This window comes from Drosophila erecta, unplaced genomic scaffold (assembly GCF_003286155.1).
Source record: "Drosophila erecta strain 14021-0224.00,06,07 unplaced genomic scaffold, DereRS2 tig00000021-arrow-pilon, whole genome shotgun sequence".
NCBI classification, from domain to species: domain Eukaryota; kingdom Metazoa; phylum Arthropoda; class Insecta; order Diptera; family Drosophilidae; genus Drosophila; species Drosophila erecta.
Genome location: NW_020825198.1, coordinates 6706736 through 6731309, shown reverse-complemented (window position 1 = coordinate 6731309; position 24574 = coordinate 6706736). Strand labels below are relative to the sequence as shown.

The window sequence follows — 24574 nt, the reverse complement described above, 5'->3', positions numbered from 1 at the left end:
TTGTGCCTTTAAATAAATAATTTCTCCCAGTGGTTCGTTTCTATGATCAGTGAAATTTTCAGGGTAATTTGTTGGCCACGTTTTCAGTTATTTTTGTTGGTCGGTTGGGTTTTCGGGACAGGTCTTTGGAAAAACTGTTGGTGGCATGTTCGATTTACTGTGGCTACCTTTTTCGGCTTTGTGTCGCAGTCGCGCGTGTTATGAAGATGTTAAGATACCCGGTCAACCCCTAAAATATGTCTTAATTGCCTGGGGCTAGAACCATGGAGTGGACAACATTTTATACATGGTCAGTGCACCTACATACTCGTACACCCAGTTCCCGGCTGTTTGCACCACTCCTGGCCAGCGCCTGTTTGCTCAAGTTTTGTTTTATGGCCAGTTTTTGTGGTAACATGTGCCAAAGGACATCATTTTGTGGTGGTAAGCGGCTGTCCAATGCGTTCTCATAGCCCATAAATCATAGGCAACGCTGTTTGGCCGGGAAAATTTATGTTCAATGTTCCTCAGGGAAAGATAACCTTTAACCTATATTCTTGAACAATTTTGGGAGAACTTAATGCTTTGGTAGGGGTTATAAAACATTAAAATTGGCATTAGGGAAATCTGCAAGTTAGTTACACAATCATTTAAGCCGCTCCCCCATTGCAAACGCAGGGTTTTGTTCTTTCTCCTTATACATTATGTATATATATATATTTGTAATAACTCTCTAGTGTATATATAAATTAAAATAAATAAATACATTTTTTTGGTTTGTGGATTTTGTTTGTTTTTTTGTTAATAATAATTATCATTACCATCATCATTATCATTAGAGTTATCCTCGTCGGTAAAAACGCCGCCCTCGTCCCATTATTTTGTGTCTTTATCTCATTGCATGCTTGGTTGTTCGAGTTGCTGGTTGCTGTGGTTTCTGGTTACTGGTTTTTGGATGTCGCGGTTTGGAGCTACCAATTAGACCGAATTATCATGATGCAGTAATAATAATAATAATAGTATATTGTATAACATATTCCGCGCTTGTCCTGCCCTCGCTTGCACATATTCCCATTCCCCAACTATCCCTACCTTCTCATAACCCTCTCAACATTCTTAAATCGTCAACGATTTTTGTGGTTTCTTAACAAACAGAGCAACAAACAAGGAAATGCACAACAGGATACTGACCTCCGATCTAGCTACTGATCCTGGCATCATATTTTTATTTTTTTGTTTACTCTGGCGCGGGACTAGCCAAGAAAGCGTTTTCTGTGTGGTTTTTCTGGTACAATACTATTCGGTGCTTATAATAATAAGTATCGTTTGGGCTGCAGACTCGAACCTTGAGCAGTTTTGTTCACTAACTTATTTGGTACTGTTGTGTTATCGGCTACAATGCTATATATGAGTTATCAAGTATCAAGCTGAGTTCCTAGCGCACCTTAGTCGAAAGCTATTCATACTTATCGGGTAATGTGTATGTTAGTGGTTCAGGATTCGAAAATGATAGATGACCGATTGCTTTGGAGCGAGACTAGCGTTGCCGTTTGAGTGATATCCTGGCTGATTTTTGGCAGATCCAAAACTCTAGACTGCCGGCAGGACTAACCTACTTACACGCTATATATATACTCGTAGTCGCGTTTGAGTTTTGTGTAAATTATTGTTATGTACATTTAGACATGCAGTTCTAGAAGATCCGAGCGAGCGGGCGAGAGAAGTTTGCCATTGCTTGTAAAGTTCGTTGTACAAAAGCGGAAATGAGGAAAATGATAACCTTTTGCTGTGGAAATTCAATAAATAGTATAAAAACGGAAAGAGGAGGCAACACAAGTTTTAACTTTAACTAATCATGTGGTTTCTTTTTTATTATACTTTTCGATTTTCGCATTTTGTTTGTATTCTTTTCTTTTCACTTGCCTATATATTATTAGATGGTACATATACATATGTAGTTACACGCTAAGCTAATTATTTTGTTTAACAATAAATGTATAGCTGCTTGACTTCTCCATCTTCTACTGATCGTACTCCAGTGTCTGTTTTTTATTTTGCTTACGAGTAGAGTAATAACGAATTTTAGCTGCAGCTTCTTTGCATTAAGGAACAGAAAATGATACGGAAATTCTATTTCGAAAGAACATAAACGTAATAGGGCAGAATTCAAATCATAAATCAAATTTAACAAATTTTCATTAATTAAAATTACAAAATAATAATAATTGACTCGCTAAATTATAGATGTATTTTATTTGTAGATGTTAGAGGTCTTAAATAAACAGATTTAGTGGCTGTGTCGAGACTTGTGTCGAAGAGCTTTTCACGAATTTTGCTGAACAAAATTAGATATAAGACTCGCCCCAATTCTGGCGGCAGATTTGGGGATCCTTGGGTCCAGAGGGCCAGGCTGTCCGGTCGGTCGTTTGGTTGATGGAGTTTCAGTTCACGCTTCTGCTTTCGGTTGAGATTTCTAACATAATTAAAACGCATTCAATTAAGCACACCAAAGCAAGGCGATATTTGAAATTTGGAAAACAATTGTTGGTTTTTTTGGTAGCAGCTTTGTAAGTGATAGTTAAAATAGTATTAGAGAATTCGTGGAAATTCTCTTGCTTTAGCGTGCGAACAGCGAACGTCTCTGATTTTGATTCCATCTTCGAAACTCCTCTTCTCGAAACTAAAGTCTACCTGAATATCCTATATTATGCTTGAGAAGGAAAGTGGAAGGGAGGAGTGTTGTGTCGGTCAAATGTTCAGTTCGAAAGTCTGTATTTTGGGGGGCGTCGTTGTGTGTTCATTTATTGCTTCTCCGGGTACTCGATTTTGTTGTTTTATTAAAGACTACTTGTAATGGCACAAAATATACAGCATTCAATTCTTTCTTTCTGTAGCGGTTCAGTTATTGTAGCTATATCCGTACAATACTCCTTAACTATAGAGGCTATATGCTATGCTTTGTCGGTTTCCCCCTTTCCCATCGCTTCCTGCGGAAGATAACAGTGATGGCTTCGCTCTGTTTCGCTCCCCGGCTCTCATGTGGTGTTCATGGTGTGTGGATAGTTTGGTTTCGGTATTCTGGTGACTTGGCGACTGAGTCCCTGCCACGCCCCCTTCCTGTCCAGCTGCTACCAATAGTGCCCGACAACTCTGCGGCCAGCACTCGACGAGTTCTATTCTCCTCCTGCGCTGCTCTTCCATTTCCATCCGTTTGTCCGGTCCACTACCTCTGGTTTTATGTTGTCAACTACGTTATGTTCCACTAGATTAGGATGCTATTTATATTTATCTTAGGTATGCCGTTATGTGTATGTAGTTTTTGCTTTGCTTGGGTATCCTATATCGGTTTTCCGGCTGGCTTTACCGCGGACGCGAACCTTTGTAGTTCGGGTTCGGATGGCGACTGGGATGACGCGCTGGAAAGGATGCGTGCAAGTCGTTAGCTCTCTCTTGTATTATAAGAGCATAGGGCGTTACTATCCTAAGCATCTGTACTCACCTTGTATCATCATTGTGGGATACATGCCGGCCACTTGCGCCATTTGAGGCCGGATATCGTTCGACGGAGATCGTCGACTGTTGGGCAAGGCCACCGAGGGCTAAAATATAATAGCAATTTGTATTAGTAAAAGTGAACACTTTCGGGCTTCAGCGAATACTCACATGGGCAAAGTACGTCTGGCCATACTTGAAGTACACACCGGACGCCCCATTTGGATTGTAGCCGCCGAGGGCGGCAGCAGCGGCCACGCCGCTCAGCACCGCCGCCGTGGCCTGTTGGCTGCCAGCAGCTGCGGCGGCGGCAGCGGCGGCACTGTGGTGCAGCTGGGCAGTGGGAATGTGCGAGCGGGCGCCACCGCCGCCACCCGGCTGATGGCCACCATTCGAGCCTGCCGCTCCCGAAGCGCCTCCTGCTCCTCCACTCATTCCTGCATTTGGACCTCCACCGCCTCCGCCGTAAAGCGACGGTGGCGAGGCATTAATGGCGGCTCCGGTGGTCTGATCCAGCACCACAAATCCTCCAGAGTGGCTTACCAGCGTGGGCTGCGGCTGCTGCGGTGGTGGGGCTGCTGCGTTGGGCGTGTTGGCAGCACTGTTGCTCTGGCTGCCCACAATACTGTTGGGCGAGTTGTTGCTGCTCTCGTGGCTTCCATTTCCACCTCCATTGGCGCTAGGCGAGTTCCGTTGTGAGACACTGCGTCGGTAGTCCTGGTTCATGGACTTCTGACTCCGGAAACTAGCGGCTCCGGCATTTAGGCGAACCGGTGGCTTGGACTCGTAGCTGGTAATTCCAGGGCTCGAGTTCGCTGCATAACTAGGCGGTGGTCCACTGATCAGCGGCAGCTGGTTGGGCTTGTTATCTCGTTTCACGCCCATCGTGTGCGGTGGGGGCCCACGATGTTGGTAGGAATTGGCTCCACCGGATGAAGAAGCACCGCCCAAACTTACGCTGCTTGGAGAGGCACGAGGCGTGGGCTCGTTGTTGGAGTTCAGCAGGGGAGTCTTTGCTCCAGAGGGGATGCCCCCCAGTGGCACCGAATGTCTTGGGTTGTAGCCACCTGGGTGGTAGGGCTTACGTACTCCCAGTGAGTGTGGTCCTGAGGCTCCGCCCCCATGATTTCTCTTCTCATAAGGCGAGGTGTAACCCTCGTTGCTGTTCTGGCCCTGGTAGTAGTGCGGAGTGGAGCTGTTGCTGTGATAGCCACCGCTGTTTCCCCCGCCACCTGCACTGCTGCTGCCACTGCTTCCATTATTTGGAGCCGGCGGGGTGCTGAACAGAGGTGCCTGTCTGCCAGGAGCCGCTGGAGTGCTAGGAGCGGACTGAGAGGCACCCTGATCCATGTTACCGCCATTTGTGGGATAAAACGGAGCCGCTGTAATGAGCGTATGATGAGGAGCACTCTGGGGCGGAGGTGGAGGCGCCTGCTGCACCACCTGAGGAGCCGTTGGAGGACCTCCTGGCCCTCCGGCTGCTGCCGCCGCCGCCGCTGCGTAGGGGAAGATATTCGTTGGGATCAGCGCGTGTTGGGCGGGGAGTGCGTACACATGGGCACCACCCGCACCACTGAGATCCGTGCCAGTCGCTGCACCACCGTGGGCTAGCGTCAGCGTAGGCAGCGCATGATATGTGGTTGTGCTGGCCGCCGGCGCAGCGATGATCTGGGCAGAGCCCGCTGACGGATGATGGGCACCGCCGGCATGTGCCACCGAACTTGGTGTGTAGCTGGGGTTGTAGTGGATCGAGCCACCGCCTGGTGTGCGCTTAACCCGAGTGCTATAGGCACTGGAGGTGGCCACGGATCCATTGCTCGAGTGCTGCTGCTGCTGATGGTGCTGCTGATGCGGCTGATGGTGCTGTTGCCCTGAAACTGAAAGGTAAACTTATACACAATGTACGATTTATGGTGAGGTTTATTTTATTTACCTGAAACCACCGTTGGTGGACCTGTGGTTGTTCCAGCTCCCGTGTGCGGTGCCTGCTGTTGCATCGGGGCCTGACCCACCTGCGGCTGGGAGGCTACCATGGGTGCGGCGGCCACTGCCTGCTGGGGCACATAGTACATAGTGGGGTGGTAGTACGGGTAAGAGTATTGAATCGGATAAGGTGCCATCGGAAGCTGTTGCAGCTGTGCTCCACCACCCGGTTCGCTGGAGTAGATGAGCGGAGCCTGGTATATCGGCGTGCCATTTGGAGCCGCTGCCGTGGCAAACTGGGCCGTTGGATAGGCAGCCGCCGTCGCCATTGGCATCACTGTGGTGGCTCCCGGTCCGCCCGGACCCGCCTGGTATATGGCCTGCGCCGGGATGAGTCCCTCACGCGGCTGCTGAGCCGGATCAAAGACAGGTATCATGTAGGTGCCGCCAGGAATCTCTCCGCCTGCCTCCGGGGAGGCAAAAAGTGTCTGAGCGGGCGGATGACTGCTGGTGGTCAGTTGGAAGAGCGGCTGGGAGGCACCACCGGCAGTGCCTACGCCTGGTTGCGGATAGGCGGCATAAACCATGCCCTGCGGAACCGCATAGATGCTGCCATCGGGCTGAAAGAATAATCAGAACGTCAGATTGTGAATATAATATGATGGACTCTAGATGGACTCACCCCCTGCTGATATGTGGTGGCGCAGTAGGGCGCAGCCCCATTGGGCGTAGTGGTAGTGTGAAAGACGGTAGAACCGTCTGGCGCCTGGTAGCTCTGCGTGTACGTCCAGGTGGTGGTCTTGGGCTCCTCGACGGCGGCACTGGGTGCGTGGCTCTGGCTAGGAGTCTTCACCTCGCACTGGCTATAGGGCGTGGTGCTGGGCGACACCGACTGGAGGTCACAGTTCACCTGACTCACCATTGGAAGCGGTGTCTGGCTGGATGGGAGTTCGGTGATGCCCACCGAGGAGGTGGCGGAACCCGAAGAGGAGGGTCCAGCCATAGGTTCCTGTTCCTGTTCCTGCGGCAAGGCAGCCTCCAGTTCCAGCTTCTCGGCCACGGCACAACAGGGCGGTATATTCGGACTGGTGGCCTGGTTCTTGTACTTCTGCACCTCGATGCGGTCGTAGTTCTTAGTGGATGTGGAGGTGGTGATGCTGAGACAGGCGGTGGCACTGGTCAGGCTATCACAATCATCGCCCTTGGTGCTGGCCGAATCCCCGTTGCCGGATAGCTGCTGCTGGACAGGCAACGGTTGCTGCTCGTAGCTCTCGTATCCCTCAGAACACTCCATTCCAGGGGACTGCGCATCCTCATCCGCATAGCTCTCGGTGGAGCTGCAGGACAGCTCAGTGGTGGCATATTGCTGGGATGACTGCTGATGCAGCTGCTGAGGCTGCTGCAACTGCTGCTGATGTTGCTGCTGAGACTGTTGCTGCTGATGTGGCGACGACTTGCGATAGTTGTTGTAGCCGCCGGAGGAGGAGTTGCCCTGGTTCTGCGATTGGTATTGGTTGCCCGTGTGTTGGAGCGCCTGGTTGGGCGGCAGATTGGACGGGTCGTAGTGGTAAATGGAACTGCAAAAATCGAATGTAATTATAAGCTTTTTGTACATATTTGAACATAGTTTTACTGATAGGATTGAGTGTGTTATTCGGGTATTTTTTCTCGCTCGGCAACATGCAACGTTCGAATAGGAAATTTAAGAATAAAGAGTAGAGGACTGCGATTAAAGTAATGTGACACAGGCTCAGAAAACACAAGTGTTTTATAGAAAGATGTGAAGACTCATACTATTTTAATCGCAGTTACATGAAAGGAAAGTACAGTCGACACAAGAGTTTCCAGTCTTGTGGTTTTTATGTTCTTTTTTGCAGTGTGTTAGCGACGCGACGGCAGCGACAGACACTGAATAGTATATAAGAGTAATTGAAAAAAACAACAACAACAAATGGCTTGATTGACTGGATTGATACAATGCGATATGCAAATTGAACAAACAACACTTAGGATATGACGACAACACTGGCAGACGATAGACGATAACACACGTTACATTCAACTCATTCATTCGATCAACGCTGAAGAGGCAAGCTTGGTGATTTTATTTTAGAATATGAAAGGTGGAGTACTTTGTCTTATATAGTGAAAAAACGCTCGTCTTTGTGTTTATATGGAGGCAATGAGCGTGGGAGTAAAGGCACAGATCTAGAGATGTATAGACAGGTGAGGCGAATAGTTATATTCGATAGCAGCTGGTGTTGCGCTTGGTGTCGGGTAATTTGGTTCGAGTTTAGGCAGATAATTTACAAAAACAACATCAATAAGTCTTCACGAAAAATGAAAAGCTAATAATATTGCATATTTCACATATAATAACGTATTAATATTTATGATAAATAAATAACAAGGCTAAAGTTATATAAGGATAATTTAAATATGGCTAGATATTTGGTTAGGCTTCAAGCAAATAACTTTTCAGTATTAAACACAGATAATTGTATAATGTTATAAATAACGTTTAAACAATAGAAGTATCTAAGATTATAAATTTTTCACAGATATATTATTTGTCAAAACTCTAGCGAGTTGGAAAAATAAAATTATTTTACGTTTTATTTTATAAACATTACGTTAAGATATTTTACGATATTCAAAATTATTATTATTATTGTTTGTATATAAATTTGAATAAGATATGCATATGCACTACAAAAAGTTGTTCTTTAAGCATAAGTAGATTTAATTGAATGATAAAACGTTTAACAATAGTTCACCAATATATTTGAAAACATTATATATATATAAAACTGTGTTCTAAAGCCGCACTTGTCGCTTTGTTTTTTGTTTAGTTAGAATATGTGTAAATCGAGGAAAAATCAAATAAACGGATATACCAAAAGCAATTGCAGTAAACGAATGCGATAATTTTGCAGCGATTTCTGTATTATATTTTTTAGTTGTTTGTGTGGTTTAATTTTCTTGGTTTAGTTTTTGTAAATTACCCGTCTGCATTGACAATTGGTTGGAGGGTTTGCGGATCAATGAGGAGGCTGCCAATTGGCACATTCGAAATGTCTGTGACGGCCCAGACAAGTCCCGACGTTCCCGACGAGCAATTGGACGTGGTAGACGGATCAGCCCCGGTGGCTTCTGTTCCCATTTCCACGGAGGACGCGGTGACTGCTCCAGATCCTCCACCGCCGACAACACCACCCGATGACATGGGTGGTGCCACCCGGCTGTGGCTCACCATGGATGGATGGTTTAGCTCCGGCGTCTGCCTGTCGCTGCCGTAACTCGTGGGCGATGGAGTTACGGAGTCGGAGCGCACGGACTGGGTGCGCGTCTTGTAGCTGGACAGTGGGGAGTTCGAGTTGGTTTATATGTTGGTTGGATCATTTGTTGTTGTTATTGTTGTTGTTGTTGGTTGGGATTGCATACAAAAATGGTTTTTGGTTTGATTTTTTTTTTTTTTTTTTTTGTGGGGGGGAGGGGGTATTTTTAAGTTTGTCAATTTAAAATTATTCATAATTTAAGAAATGGAGCGAGAGCGATTTTGAGTTTGGGTACATGGACATGGTTTCAACATAAAGTTTACTCTGCTTACCGGCTTCACTAGGCTTAAGATTCTCTGAATACGTTTTCTTTTAATTCTTTTTTAAATGAAAGTATTAACCACCTCTTAGACAAGCTGCCATTATCGAATAACTTTAAATAATAAAGTGGAATAAAAAAAAACTACAATACTTATTACTATGAGAAGTTTCGCTACATGTAGAAGCAAATAAAAATTTGTCTAATTCCTGTCTCAGTGAAACCGGTTACATTTAACGATTTTGAAGAGACGGACTTCGGGGCTACTCACCCACTGCTGGAAGGAGACAGTCGCCATGGAGTGCTGCCAGTTGAGTCCTGCTTCACAAAGCCGCCGCGTCCACTTTTGATCGAGGTTGTTGAGTCGCCCCGAGGCAAGGAATTGTTGCCAGGACCTCCCGAACTGGGCGGACCGCCGTAGTTGCCAAAGTTGTGCGACTTGGGCACGGCTCCACCGGAACGCATGCCATCCCGAGATTCCGTGGACTACAAGTTTGCATATAAGTTATTACGATTCTTGTGCTACCCTATGGGAAACCATACATTTTGCATCTGCAACATCTTTCCATTGGGCCTCTTGGGTCTAGGTGGCTGAGACTGCTTCTGCTGTTGTTGCTGCTGCTCCCAACCGCCGTAGCATTCCTCCTCGCCACCTCCTGAGTATCCCTCATGATTACCTCCTGTTCGACTGAAGATGCGGCTGCGCGCCCTATCGTAATCCTCCTCCCGCTCCTCGAAGCTCTTGGCCTTGCGATCCAGAGAAAGAGGGCACAAGTACGGTGACTGACGCACCTCATCGAAGCTGTGCGTGTCCCGCTTCAGAATTGACTTGCGTGCATCGTCGCGCACCAGCGACTGGAAGCGGATCTGAAAAAGTATTGATTAAGTAATTAGTATATATTAAATGAGCTCCGTGAGTGACTAAGTACCTCCGGTATGCGCGTGTTCTTGGCCACGGCCACAATCACACACTGCTGCGTCTCCGTGTCCACATTGTGCTCCATGCCGAAGAAGGCGGCAGTGCGATGGATTAGCATACGATTGTAGGAGGAAGCTGGCGGAAAACGGTACTCACAACCACGACTGCAAGAGATTGGATTTATAAAAATAATACCAATTACCGTTCCAAGCAACTTTAATCACTATGCCACACACACTCACCTATTTTCCTGGACAAAGTCTATTAGGTCCTTCTCAATCTTCAAGAGGAGGTTGCGATCCTTCAGGTTCTTATTGAGGGTGTCCCGGAAGAAGACCAGAAGATCGGTTCCGCCATAGTCCGTGTACTGCTCGCTCGAGTTCTCTGATTGATGAAAGACTAGAATCAGTGAGTGATGAGCCTGGGTATTGGCCATTGACGAAAAGTCGCCACTTACCGCGCGATATGAAGCCCGAGGTGTTGTTGCTCGAGTTGTTGGATAGGCCATTGTTGGACATGTTGTTGCCATTCCCGTTTCCACCGCCGCCTCCTAAATCAATGCTGCCAGATGAACTTCCACCGAGATTCTTCAACCGTGGTTTGTTACCTTTGGCATTGGTGTTGGCACGATGCTTCTTGCCGCCTCCTCCACCCCTGGGCTCATAGTGATACGGCTCCTCGTCATGGTTGTTGCTGAGATTGCTGTTCTGGCTGGACATCTCGTGGCGCTCGTGACGATCATGCCGCTCCGCCGCCTTGTAGTTCATCCCGGAGTTGTAGATCACACCCGTAGATGAGTTGTTGTGCGGCTTGTTGTCCAAACCATTGGCCTTCAGATCGACGACGAATTTCTTGTTACTGTTGTTATTGTTATTATACTCCATGCCGCTGCCGTTGCTGTTGGTGCGATTGTGTTGACCGCCGGACTTCTTTGGAGGCGATAGCTTTGGGAACTCAGCTTCGTTGCTGAGTGGCACATTCTGCTGCGGCTTTGGTGGCACACTCTGCTGCTGTTGCTGTTGCTGCAGCTGCTGATGATGCTGATGCTGTTGCGGTTGCTGACTAGTGACAATCACGGATGGCGTCTCCATCAACGGCGAGTTGCCCCGTCCAACTGATTGTGCTTTGCTGCTGCTGTTTATATTGTTATTATTATTATTGTTGTGCTCGTGAGGTTCCCCCTGGAGCTGCTGCTGCTCGGAGGCAGCCCGCGGCGTTGGCGTGCGAGGTGGCGAAGTGGACTCACGCATAGCATGGCTGCGCGTCAGATGTTTGCCCTTCATGTTTCCCTGAAAGCAAAAGCAGGCGATAGGTGAAGTAATTAGTTTTGAATTAGTAACAAACGAATGTCAAAGTTGAGCAGTCAAACTTTCTAGGCCCAGAACTTGTATGCTCTGGGTTTTTCGAGAACAAATGTTAAATATCCAAACTGAATTTTTGATTTTCGTTTGTCAAGTCTATTGAATCAACAGAACCTAGTTTTTTCTATTTAACTGCATTTTTGTTCTGTTGTATACTTTCGAATATACCAACAAAAGGCAGGTGTTCAAAATCAATCCATGATGCAATTGTTTGGCTCATTGAAATGTGAAAAACAAACGACCCACACACGGGAAATTCCGAAAAGGTTACCGGGAAGTATACTCCGCTTGGTTGCCGTGCTAGGCTAATATTATATATGATATGTATACCTTATGTAGTCCGCCCCAGGATTGCCTTTTGACATTTTTCGCGCGCTGAAGGGCACCAGAAAAAACCAAAGGATAAGCGCAGTCAGGCGTTCAGTCTGTCGGCCAATCGTTCAAGTTTAGTCATCAGGCACATTAATTACGTTCCCTTACTATTTGTTTTCCCCCATTGATTTTCTGCCCTTATTAATCAGCTGTTGCAATCGCTTGACGTGGCCAACAGACTAAGTTAACACTTGAAGTTTCAATAAGAAGGAATAACCAAATAGCGCGATATTTCTTCAGCCTAAACCTTATAGCTTCGGACCACAGGAGTTTCGGAAACTTTTTAGAATTTTCCACACTTACTACAAGTAACTAACTTACAAGTAAGCGTAATGCCATTGACAGATTATTTGAAAGAAAAACTTTGCTGCCTAACCTTCAGGCGCAGCTAATTTTCCAGTTCTTGAGACTGGCATTCAAAGTGATTTCCAGGAATCTGGTACACCCATTTAATTTTCGTTGTGGGAAAAATCAATAAATCGACCTTGGAGCCACGCAGCAGCAGCATTTGCCAGTGAGTGCTCCATAATGTGGGTAGTGGGTGAAACGGGGGAGCGGGCCAGGGAAACCACTCTATCGCCCAGCACATAAACAATGATTGACGATAAATCCTGCATGAGCAGTTAACCAAGGCAACCGGCCGACGGAACGACAAACCGACAAATCGACCAACCGACCAACCGACGAACCACCCACCAACTCACACATAAACCTTGAACTCTGTTGGCAAAAAGCGTTTGGAAATGTCTGGGATTGTGGGCCAGCAGCGAATTGCTGCAGGAGCAATCAGAAACACGTTTACCAATTGCAACACTTTTTGGCCGTTCGGGGTCGATTGGGGAATTTCCAGCAAATGCGATTCGCAGAACCAAAATCCCCCACGCCCCCCACGCGGACATAACCCATCACCCTCCGTTGGACTGCCACTGACCTGACCCAGTTTGCTAGACGTTTTTTGGGCGTGTATCCTTAGCTCGAGAGTTCAGTTCATGGCTGCACTTATGTGTGTGCATGTGTGCATCCTGCGAGAGACACGGAGAGATACCACGGGCACTACGAGAGAGCTGGGAGAATCAGTCGAGAGCACAGCCGAAAGGATGTTGATTGGGGAGAGGAGAACCCAACTGCAACGCGACACCTGACCAGCGCTGACCTATATAAAGCTGTTCTATAATCCCTGCATTCGCCCGCTTGAAGCTTATAGTATTAACCCATTTTACGTGGCATACAAAGAATGCAAAGTGGTTTCGTTAAGCAAACATGATTAGGTGCAGCTAATGCACAAGGGATCCTTTTTGAAAGATCCTTCCCTATTAAAGTAAACTAAAGGAGGTAAAAGATGAACATCTTGAAGGTCTGCGGCAATACTTACTCGTCTATTGCCGAAGCTGTTCTGTCGACCCAAGTTGGAGGATCCAGCCGCCGACTGGCACTCCTCGCCGCAGTTGTTGTTGAGGTTGTTGATGCTGCTGCTGCTGCAGCTGGTTGAGATTGTGGCAACGGAAGTGGAGGATGTTGCCGCTGCGGATGTTGCTGCTGTGACTGTTGATCCTGTTGCTCCGGCAGTGGCTGCGCCTGTGGCTACTGGTCCTGATACTCCTGCTCCCGATCCCGATCCCAGTCCCAGTCCAGAACCCACTACGGATGAGTTGGCGCTTGAGGCAACGGCGGCGTTGGCACTGGCAACAACAACAACGGCGGCCGCAGCGGCCGCTGTTGAGGCAGAAGCGGCGGAGGATAAATTGGTTGGAATATTCGTAGCTAGGGCTACTTGAGATTTTGTGGAACTCATAATCACAGTTTATGTCAAGTGTACTGAAACGGAAAAGAAGCCGGAAAACCAAGTTAGTAATGCAATCAAAAAATGAGCAAATAATTATTTGATTTACTGATTTTAAAGGAAATAAATAGAAATCCATGGGGAAAATATTCTTAAAAATTTGGAAATACCAATGTGATTACCTCAATATGTGAGTTAAACTATTGCATTTTGTTTACAGGGTTTTATGTAGCTCCAAAAATTTGTTAACAAATTTTCATTATTGGTTAGTTTTGTCTTTTACTTCTTTTTTTTTTTTGTTGTTGTCTGCGGCTCATAAGAATTTTTCCTTAGTTTTTCCTTTAGTTTATATTTGTACGAATATTTTGGTTTTTATTCTTTCAGAAAAAAAATCAAGTTTGTCGAAAATTTACGGCAGTGCAGTTGAGAGAATATTTTTGTTATAAAAAAGGTTGAACCAAAAATCTCTGACGCTGATGTTGTTTTCACTCGATTTGCTTTGGTTTTGTGCGACTTAGAATAGTTTACTTTTAGTTTAGTTTGTTTATAAGATGCAAGGCTTAGTATTCGTAGATAAATAGTTATTGTATTGGATTTTCGTGGCAAAAAACTTTGCGAAGGGAGGAAAAATAAAACACTATTTTAATGTATTTTGTTTGTTATTGTGGTAATTGAGTTTTAAAACGATTTGGTTGTTTGTTTGTAGTTGTTTTCTTTAGAACGTTGTTTATCACATTTACACCATATCACCGAAAATCAGAAGCTGCCCTTACTTTTTGGTCTGTACAGTACACTTGCTCGATTTTCCCAGTTATTTTGTTTAAAATTTAATTCATGTACGCACTAAACACTTAGGTTGCTATTTCTATAATTAATTTATATATGTATGTATATTGTATAGTTAAAAATATTTTAGTTAAAGCTTTCTTTCTTTCTGGTTGTTTTGTGATTTTTTCTCTCGCTGACTTTTCCTCTTCCTCCGTTTTGTTATTTGTTTGTTTATGTTTATTGAGATAATTCCATCTGGTTGTCTATATAGTTCAGATTCTTTGAGGATTTCTCTGGCATCCTGTTGTTTCCTGTGGCACACATTTTACCATCTGCAAAGTTGGAGGAAGTTTAATCGAAGGCTTTTCCCCAAAAGAGAAAAATGCGCAGGCGAGAGAGAAAGAGCGAGAAACCGAGAGAATGAATCCCTTTAGCAAAACTGTGTATCCGTGTATCACACACTCGTAGACAATATGACCTTGTTTACGATTTATTTTGATATTCAAACTGCACGAACCGAAAGCCGAGAAAATTTCATGATGCGAATATTGCCCTCGGCAAGATTAGAAGGGTGGATATTCGCCTGCTCTCTGTATCATCAGGGCTCCTCAGCTCCTGGCGAATATCCTTATAAGGACACCACTCACACACGCACACACACACACACACACAGCCGTAACAACCGACTGGTTCCCTTTCGGCGTAATTATCTTGAATTTTTGATTGTCACAATTTATGAAGTAGGTAGCTAATTTCGTTCACTTTTTGTGCCTTCTAGAAGGGTTGAGCTGAACTCCCAAAAATTGTTTCAAATTTGATGTTTATCTGTCCGAGTTGAATGGACTTTGCATAAATAACTGTGGCAAGTCGGTGTTTGCATCGGCAAGTAAAGGAATCTTGGGTAAGGGGGCTATTCTTTTCGTTTATATAATTACAATTTTCTGTGTGAAGTTAAGGGCAACGGAAAGTTCCCAAACGTTTTTATAGTAGCTGATGGAATACAGTATCTGTTTGAAAAAGTGCCAAAGAAAGTCCCGGAACTTGGAATCGCGGGGAGTCTTCAAAAATCCTAGTAAGATCTATTCAATTGTGAATAATACACTCCAAATCCCATTTCATGAAATAACTTTTACAAACAAATAGCTAAAATTTACTTAAGTCTTTAATAAATGATGAAATTGTAAAACGACTTTGCTTCATTTTTCCCAAAGCGTTTAACCTTTACATATTATGACAATTACAATTTTGCTTTCGCTTGTTTTCTACCAATACTGATATAAAATGCAAATACAAGCGAAGCAGAAGGTTTCGAGGAGGCCCTCCCCCATTTTGGGCCAAAAACACCTGGCCAAATGCGAAATGCCACGACAGACGCAGTGAATCTTTTATTCTGGGAAATACCCGCGAAAAATGCGAAAGGCGAGTGGAAGCGAGAGCCGAGGAAAGAGATTTGGAGAATCGCACAAGAGAAAAGCGAAAAAAGTGGGCAGGTGACAGATGACGTAGCCGCCTTAAAAAGAAACACGCATACGACGTGTGGCACACGACCAAAACGAAGGTGACGACGTCGTCTTCGTTTTCCACCGCTTTTCCTTACCCATTCTAACGGCTTTTGGTGGAAACGAGGCGAAGGCAAAGCCAACGACAAAGTTCGCCAACCAAATTTGGGACAAGAGTCGGAAAATTGCATTCGGCCGAGGAATCTGAATCAAAATCAGAATCCCGAGAAGGGGGTTGTGGAATTATGGGTTGCATGTGGCATGGTATTACGACTTGGCCTTCCTGCTGTTTAGCTGTTTATAGCTGCTCACTCACTCACTCACTCACTTACTCACTCACTACATACACCCTCTCTTTCTTCGCCTATCGGTCTCTCCTTTGGACCGCCAGCCGCTCAAAGCGACAAACAAAAGCTTCCTCGTAGTGACGAGTACTAGGAAATGTGTTGCGGTCGTCTAGTCTGCGGAGCACAAGCTCCAAAGCGCCTGCGTGGGAGAATCCAAGAGAAGAGCCTTACAAATAGTACACTGAGGAAAATATTCAGAGGTGTTTCTCATTTAACTGGTTCAGTTACTAAACAGCGTAGATTCTAACGAAATGGTCGTGGTATTGTGACTCATATTTCTAGCCTTCTGAAAACAATTACTCAAATTAAATTATAAGTAAATTATAACTACAGATTTCTGCGAGTGTATCCCCAGAGAGAGCACGGCGTGCCTGCACTTTAGAAGCTCGAGCAGGAAGTTGGCTGCAATGCACTCGCAAAGGCGGCGGAAGGGAAATGGAAAATGAGCCAGCAAAAAACCCCAACAGAGAGAGGAAGCAGAAGAGGGGGGCGAAATGGGGCGTGCATTTCCACCTAGAGCCAAATAACGATTATAATTTGTTGACAAGTCGATGATATGTTCCAATCATGCAGTTTTCCACCTCTCGCACGGAAAACTCTTGCTAATTTGCACGTTGAAACGTCACCGAATGTGGAAAATAAAGAAAATAAAAAAATTTAAAGCTGAAAAAGAAAAATACGACATGAAAAACGAACCCGAGGAAAAGAGCCGAACTCTCGTATGTGTGTGTGTGTGGGAAAAACGTGTGCGACTGTGTATGTATAATACACCAAAAAGGCCACCGAAAAAAAATGTCTTTAAAGCAAATGAAAATTCCTCGCGACTCGAAAACATTTTTCACGTTTTCGCACACATTTCTTTGCACTTTTCTTTTTGTACATATATTTTTAAACACTCTGCCCGGCAAAGGGGCTTTCTTTTGTAGCTTTACATATGTATATCCATTTACCACTCGGTGTCTGCAATTTCACTCGCACAACTCGGTGGACTCTAAAACCGATATATTTATTTTTTCAACGCGCGTGCCATTTGTATTTTCCTTCTTTTTGTATTTTCCACCAGCGACTTTTGTATTGGGAAGCGAAAACCGAAGAACAGAGCCCCACCAACCGCAAAACCCCATCGACCATTGTTCTCTCTCTCTCTATCTCACTCTCTCGGCTTTTCTGCCCCTCTCCCTCTCACTCGCTCTTTTTGTTATTTTTGTATTTCTTCTTGAAAAACTAATTTTCTCGGGCACTAATTTTTTTTCTTGCCTCCGCTCGCTTGCTTCATTGTGAAAAATGTATTTTTAAGCTGCTGCTGCTCCGCTTCTCCTATAGATGTTGCTGCTGCGAATGTGGCTGCTAGTTGCTAGTTGCTGCTGCTGCTTGATGTTGCTGCTGCTGCTTTTGCTGCTGCGTTTGCTGGTACGGATGACAATGACAACTTTGGCAACGGCTGCGACAGAAGCGACGACCGCTGGCGGACATTATGGGAACACGGCCGAATGGATACTGGGCCAATTCGCTGGCGGAAGGTCTCTTTTTCCTCTGGCTTTCTCTCTCAAGAATCTCTCGGCTAAAAATCTCCTTCGTGCTGGTGCTTTTCCCCCAGAAGGGTGGTAAAAAAAAAAAATAATAAAATAACGCGAGTCTTTCGCTCTCTTTTGCTCTCACTCGCAGAGCAGGAGAGCGCTGCGAGTGCGTAAAAGCTTCGCGGAAAACAGGTTAAAGCGTATGGGTCTCCCCCTCTCTTTCCCACACCCTAGCCCCCTCTCTGTCTCTAGATATCCTCCCTACCATATAGTTCGCCCGATGTCCCATGGCCCGGAGGCAAAATGCTTATTGGGGTGGCATTTGCTCGAGTCTCTCCACTCTGCAATCACTCGACAAAAATTATGCTTTCAATGGATTATGCACAAAAGTACTGGGGGATACCTCACCAACCCCGTAATGTTGATAGAAATACTTATATTGCGACCATCACATATTAAACCATTAACATTTCATTATTTGGAGAAAACATGGACTAATTGCCGCACAATTTTTACAGCCTACATTTGGGAGTAGTTCCTAACACCTAAATATAATTAATAGCTTTTACGCTTAATGTTTTTCAATCGTTATAGAATCAATATCATTTATAACTGATTTTTACTAATTTCATATTTTTCGCGGAATTATTTTTGTCAGTGTGCTCATCTACTCCTTCTAGTTGCTGCTGCTCCTGGTGGCTATTGTTGTTGCTTTTATTGTCCCTCGTGGTGCGTTTGTGTGCGTGCTGCGTAGCGAGTGCAGTTGTTGTAGTTCTTCTGGTTACTGGGCATCTCATCCTTTGTGTTTTCCTGCGTTTTTTGCCTATATATCCCTATATCCCTGCTTGGTTCTGTGGCTTCACTTCCTAGCAGGCCACAAAAGGACCTTGGACATGTGAGCATAAGTGCGTGAGAGGGAAAGGGAGAGAGTCCTGGCGAGGAAGAGCGGGAGCGAGCCAAACAGGAATGTTATGGCACTAAAGAGTAAAACAAAAACTTCGTAAAAGTCGATGAAAAACATGCTGTACCTGGAAATCCAATTCAATTTTAATTGAACGTATGTAAATACTAAAAGAGATTTTCCATCAAATCAATCTAAGTCTCGGTTCCAAACACTTTTAATCAAATTGCTTGTGTGAAAGCCAGCAGATAAGCGAATGGAAATTGTTTTAATGCAGACAGAGAATATTCGACTGTTCTATATCCTTTCAAAGTTAGAAACCAAAACCGAAATGGATGATAAATTTCGTTAGACATAATTTTCTAGCTTAATTTTCTGGTACATCTCCAGCCAAGTATACAACTTTCAAGCCACTTAAAACTTCTCCCATAAATCATCGTATACTCTATATGCCAACAAAAAAACTTTTTCCAATTCAATTACCATCGCAAATCACTGGCAAATTGACCAAAAAAGTGTCCATCAATTGAAGTTTTTCCGTCTCTTTTTACTGCCCTTTTGCCATCTCTCTTTCGCCTGCATATCTGTCAATTTATAGCCTGAAATTGCATTTGATTCCTGACGGGATATGCCAGTTATTTTATTTGCCTCTGAGTCTCATCGTTTGAGTGGGCAATAAAAAAGCTTTTAGGACCTCGTTGCTTGAGGGGCGAGTAGAAAGAAATGAGGGGACAAGGTAACAAGTATTTCTTAACTACATATTTTTGCGGGGTGTATGCTAAAGTTAAATATTATTTCCAGTTTATCGAAATCCTTGTTTGTGCAGTCTGGCCAGCATCCCGCAATTTTGTGTTGAAAGTCAGGTGAAGCGTGTCCTAGATTCCTCTACAAACACATTCAACCCATACAATCACACACTAAAGCGCAAGTAGAGATTCCACCCTGAAGTATGCAACATAATTTTAGTGCAAACAACGCAATAAGCTTGACTTTTTCCCCAGCGGGACCTTGAATTTAACCAAAGTTGCCCCATCAATTTATCTCTTTTGTGCTGCTCGTCATTACGTGCTACCATCTCGCTCTGGCAAATTGCAAAATAATTTGCATCGATTAGCCAAATGAGTTCCGGACATTTCATCTCATTTTTTGCTATCAAAGCACTTTTTTGTAGCTTTTCTTTGCATCTGGGATGTCAAAATGCGTTTTCCCAAATGAGTCGTAATAAATAATTGATGTAAAATGCTGGGAATACCAGGAATCGAACGGGGAACGATGGCCAGGGAACAGAGAAAGAAAGAGAGGGAGGGAGGAAAAGGACGAGACTGTTGCTTCCTTGTCGCTCTCGTCCCTTCGGTTAATGTAATTGCATATTCGTGAATGTCGCGCCTTTCGCCTGCAATTACGACATCTTATTTGGGTCAACACGGAGAGATTGCTCTCCAGTGAAAGAGAGAGAGAGAGGGGGCTAGCCGGAGCGAAAGAGTGGGCCGTATGCGAATAGAAAAAGAGAGGTTTATATCCCGCAGAAAGAGAGGGGCCGAGCTTAAGCTCCGTCGCACGTGTGAGCTTAAAAGCGCATCGCATTTCGAGGCCAAGTGCCGAGTACGAGGATGCGAGGATGAGAGTATGCGGAGGACTCGAGGATACTACCAGCATCCGTCAGTCACTTCCGCAGCCAACTGCAGTATCCAAAAGGGGGGTTGGAGGGTCATCGTGGGGGTGTCCAGTGGGTGTGGCCTGCGTTGGCCCAGTTTAGTTGGCCCACAGGGCAGAGATATGCAGATGCAACTGCACCGATTTCCTGCTGGAAATTCAATTTAAATTTTGTAACACCTGCATTCCCCCCGGTGAATAAAGATTACCACAATTATCGCAGTTAGTAACAGGAAATTAAGGTATTGGTAGGGGTATAAAAGGGCACTGTTTGCAACAGGAATATATACAAACTGATATATTCACCGCCTGCTCCTTGAGTATTTAGGTAATAGCTTCACTGCCCTTTTAACCCTTTCAAAAGCAACCAAGAGATTCTTTAATAATAGCCCTTAGATTACTCTGCAGTTAGTCAGAGGTTTTTCGCACTACACAAATTGTAGGTTGAGTAGAAGAATGGCCACTAAGGCCTTTTCTTACGATCCTTCTGGGGAATATTAAGCAAGCAAATCTAATCTAATTAGCCGGCAAATGCCAAAGCAGAGTCAACTCTTGCCCGGGTGAATCCATCCACTTTGGATCCCCTTAACCCACCGGTGACCCCCTGTCACTTGCTTAACACCTCGACGTCTGTATGCCTCCGCCTCGTTTTACGGCGCAATTAAAATGCTAAATGCTTTACGACATCGCCCAGAGGGGGTCCTTTAATTAATTTGCCTGTGACAATGACTGGGCCATGCCATGTCTCGTGTCCTGAAGGCCATGAAAGGTGTTAACAACAAACGCCTGGCTAAGAAAGCAGGTGGAGGTGTAGGGCGGACAAGGCTACCATTACCACCTCCATTCACTTGACCCAGACTAGACAGATGGAAGAGGCGGCCCAAAGAAGTCTTCTTTCAAGCGTGCCACCAGCCAACAAGGCTCTTACTAAAACCCTGATTATGACAGATCTTATCCGGTAATATGACAAACATTTCCATTTCTTCAATGAGAACACATTTTAATCTGCTCAAGTTTTTTGTTGATAATGTAGACATTTGTTAACAGCTAACACATCTAAGTTTCTACTATCATTTAGTAAAAAATCTCAAAATCTTTAAACTTTTGCCAGCTATTGTTTCTGCTTTCGTTTTAGCTGACACACGGCTAAAACTTTTTGGGCCACGTTTAGCAACCTATGAGTTTTGCGGCACAGAGCTAAAAAAAGCCGAGCTAAGCACAGCTAGCGAAACGAGAAGCCTGATGTCCTGCAAACTGCGAAATGGTGCTCATAGCTTGAGAGAAAATATTAATATGTGTAGGTAGACTGCCAGTCTCCTCAATCATTCATCTGGCATATGAGACATGCCCGTAGCATACGAAAAAGGGCACCTGGGAGCCGACATTCGGAGCCATTTGATTGTTGTCTTCGGGTTTCCCCGGGTTCAGTCCATGTAACCCCAGCCGTAGCCACCTGCGGGAATTATGAAATATGCAAAAAGCATCTGCACGGGCCTATAGCCACCGCCCAGCCACCTCCTTCGCTTTCGCGGGAATAGAATTCACTTGGCATCGCAACTTTGTCTGCGGCATCTACAGAGGACATCGGTGGGGCAGGTGTGCGGAAATAATGGGGCTCTATGAGCCACATCAAAATCAAAAACGAAACTGGCGCAACCGATGTGATGTGTCTGCTCTTATCGCAGGCGATTATTCATAAGCAGCAGACTAAATAAAATACAGCGCATCTTCGTTGACAAATAACCACGAAAATATTAATTATTCTAAGTGCATATAAATTAAAAAAAATTCACCTTGAAAACATAAAAAACGCTTGTAAATGTGTTGAAAAGTATGCAGCAATATATTTCAGGTTAAAAAAACTGATAATTTATTGCAAATTTTTAGGCATCCGACTAGTTTTAAGGAAAGGTACAAATTTTTTTAAAACAGCTGATTACAAATATTTAACCATAATGTATAAGTTGCATACATTTGCCTGACTAAATAAACAGCCAACTAACAGGAGTTCGCCTGCCGAAAAATCTAAATGCGAAATCAAAAGATGTTCGCCCGTCAGAATGCGTTTGAAAATGTAAATAAAATGCCATCCGATAGCAAGTGGCATGAGCGAAGGCAATAAATTAATTTACACAAATTCTCGACATTCTCGCATGAAAAATGCTTCGGTTTCGCGAGTTTTTGCAGTAAGATTTGTGTTCAATTTTTTTTGTTTGTGTAATGAGTGCAAAACGGACGGCCGAAGCGAATCCGAGCGCATCACAATCGACTAACTAAGTAACAGCAGCCACTAAGACAACAACTACAACATTGTGGGACAACGACGACATTTCGTTTAGAGCATCAGCCAAGATACATCATCCTCATCACGGCATCATTGGCCAAAAGCATCATCATCGGTGGATTCATTGGATGCGAGTATCCGAATAAAACAATAAACAGACAAAAACAAAACAGCGACGTTTTTAGTATAAATTTATATCAATGCGTATAAATATACAGTGGGTACTTGCATTGAAAGACCACTAAATGCAGATAAGCGTGAACTTCATTATTTCTCTTTTAAAGATCGAAAACGAATAACACATTTTGCCTTTTTGGAATAAAGTATCAAAGGACTGAAATTCCAAATACAAAGTTAAACAATTAAACTTACACAGACACTGTATAATTTTTTGATAGACCTCCTTGTTTAATTACTGACTCCCAAGTTTGGTTATAAACTACAATCACTAACAAGATTTAATCTTGACTTCTACTCAATTAAATATGTGTAGATTTACCAAAAATAAAAACTATTTTCCCGGGTTTCGGTGTTTGGGTGAGCGAACAAACAAAAAACTGACGACATTATTGCGACGCCAGCGATGTAAGAGAATTGGAGACAAATGTGAGAAAGGCCCAGAGAAGGGGCGGGTTGGGATATAGCCGGGCTGGTCGGATGATTCGCAAAATAGATTTTCAATAAAACCCACTCGAAAACGCCGACAATGGCGGACGCAGGCCAAAGAGCCATTTCGAATCTATTTTAAACACAAACAAAAGCATTCTCTATAAATCGAGCAAATGCGAAGAGGAAGAAAACTTACAAAAATGTTGGCAAGAATGCGATATGTCACCAGAAGTTGAGGGTTCCTAGCGAACTGGAACGCACCTTTTTGGGTTTTTTAATCGATCTTCAACAGCAGCAGTTTTCAAAAACATTCATCCTCAACCATATAGCATATTAAAATGTGAATCAAATATAGATAGCTCAGCTTAAAGGACTAGCATACCAAAATATATAAAATTAATAGTATAACTCCTGCGTGAAACTGTAATCAATATGTAATCATAAACTGAATAAATATGTCGTGCTGTTTCCGAAATAGTTTTTTCACTTTTACATTAACACTAATATTTAGTATCAATACTCAAACTACTCGCACCTGAAGAGTTTGATGGTAAAATATATTATATATAATATTACAAATACGGAAGGATTGACATAAGATGAAATCAAAGAATACTAGAATAAAATATTGTAATATTTAAATCTTCAGCCACTAAAGGACCTACTAATTAAAAAACAATGCCATCATTTATTATTTTCTTATGTATGTAGCATGTGTACTGTGAGCATGAAGGCCATGAAATCCTGGTATTAGCCATGCATAAACTTTCTTCGTACACCCAACAAAGTTCCTCGGCGAACAAAAATCCCAACTAACAACTCCAATTAGACATACAGCCCGGAATCAGATAACGGGGCCTTCCCGGCAGCATTACTAAAGGCATACTACTTACATACATGCATACAAAGGTGATAAATATGTATGTACATGTGTGTGTACGCAGTGCACTTAAAAATGCAACCGCAACCGGCGGCTGCAAAAACCGAAAATGTTGCAATCGTTATAATAAGCGCACTAATAATTTCAAATCCACATCGTTTTCAACACGGAATGCGAAAAAAGGTATAGTTCTAACGAATTTTCGGGACATTTTCTTAGAAACTCACCATTTTCAGTTCTGCTGCCCATGGCGAGTCGTTGTTGTTGCTTTTCCTTTGGTTGCTCTTCCTTTTGATTATTTGCGATTTTCCGACTTTTTTATGGTGATGAACTATCTGCGGAACCAGCACTGCAGTTTCTGACGTTTTTCGCGGTGTTTTCCAAGTTTGTTTAGGCCTTTGTGGCACGCATTTTCACTCGCGGCCTAAAACATATATATGTTTATTAGAGGTGACACAAAAAGCGATAGCTGTTCAATATTGATGTTGCCAGATATTTCAAGTTGATCGAAACTTCATCTCTATCGACTATCGTCCGCTCTTGCTTTATGCAATATGGTCCTACTAAATATCAAAAGAATAAGTGTTCTAAAAAAGAAAAACAGGATTAACGGTCAAAAAACATGTTAATAACTTATGTACAAGCATTGCTAAACTCGTTTTTGATTTATTGATTCAAAGTGTTCTGACTTAC

At 44.0% G+C, this 24574-nt stretch overlaps 2 protein-coding genes across 8 annotated transcripts; both read right to left on the bottom strand.

Moving 5' to 3' along the window:
• Positions 1-924: 924 nt before the first annotated feature.
• On the bottom strand, positions 925-24417 carry LOC6546386 (protein encore). Of its 7 annotated transcripts, XM_026978132.1 has the most exons (14): positions 24109-24416; positions 13016-13458; positions 10518-11199; positions 10368-10460; positions 10153-10309; positions 9921-10074; positions 9535-9858; positions 9263-9477; positions 8400-8750; positions 6077-6971; positions 5405-6014; positions 3643-5348; positions 3479-3578; positions 2799-3395 (listed from the first exon to the last, which is right to left on the bottom strand). In XM_026978132.1, exons 2-14 carry the CDS (start codon positions 13433-13435, stop codon positions 3340-3342), a joined length of 5763 nt encoding a protein of 1920 aa, XP_026833933.1. In that variant the 5' UTR covers positions 13436-13458; positions 24109-24416; the 3' UTR covers positions 2799-3339. The 7 variants fall into 7 exon arrangements, with proteins under 7 accessions (XP_015013815.1, XP_001971789.1, XP_026833934.1 ...); XM_015158329.2 differs by having other exon boundaries at positions 925-3395; positions 10368-11199; XM_001971753.3 differs by having other exon boundaries at positions 925-3395; positions 10153-10294; positions 10368-11199.
• LOC113563976 lies at positions 17054-17568 on the bottom strand. The gene has a single exon (XM_026978134.1). The coding sequence runs from the start codon at positions 17508-17510 to the stop codon at positions 17385-17387; it is 126 nt and encodes a 41-aa protein (XP_026833935.1). The 5' UTR covers positions 17511-17568; the 3' UTR covers positions 17054-17384.
• Positions 24418-24574: the final 157 nt, after the last annotated feature.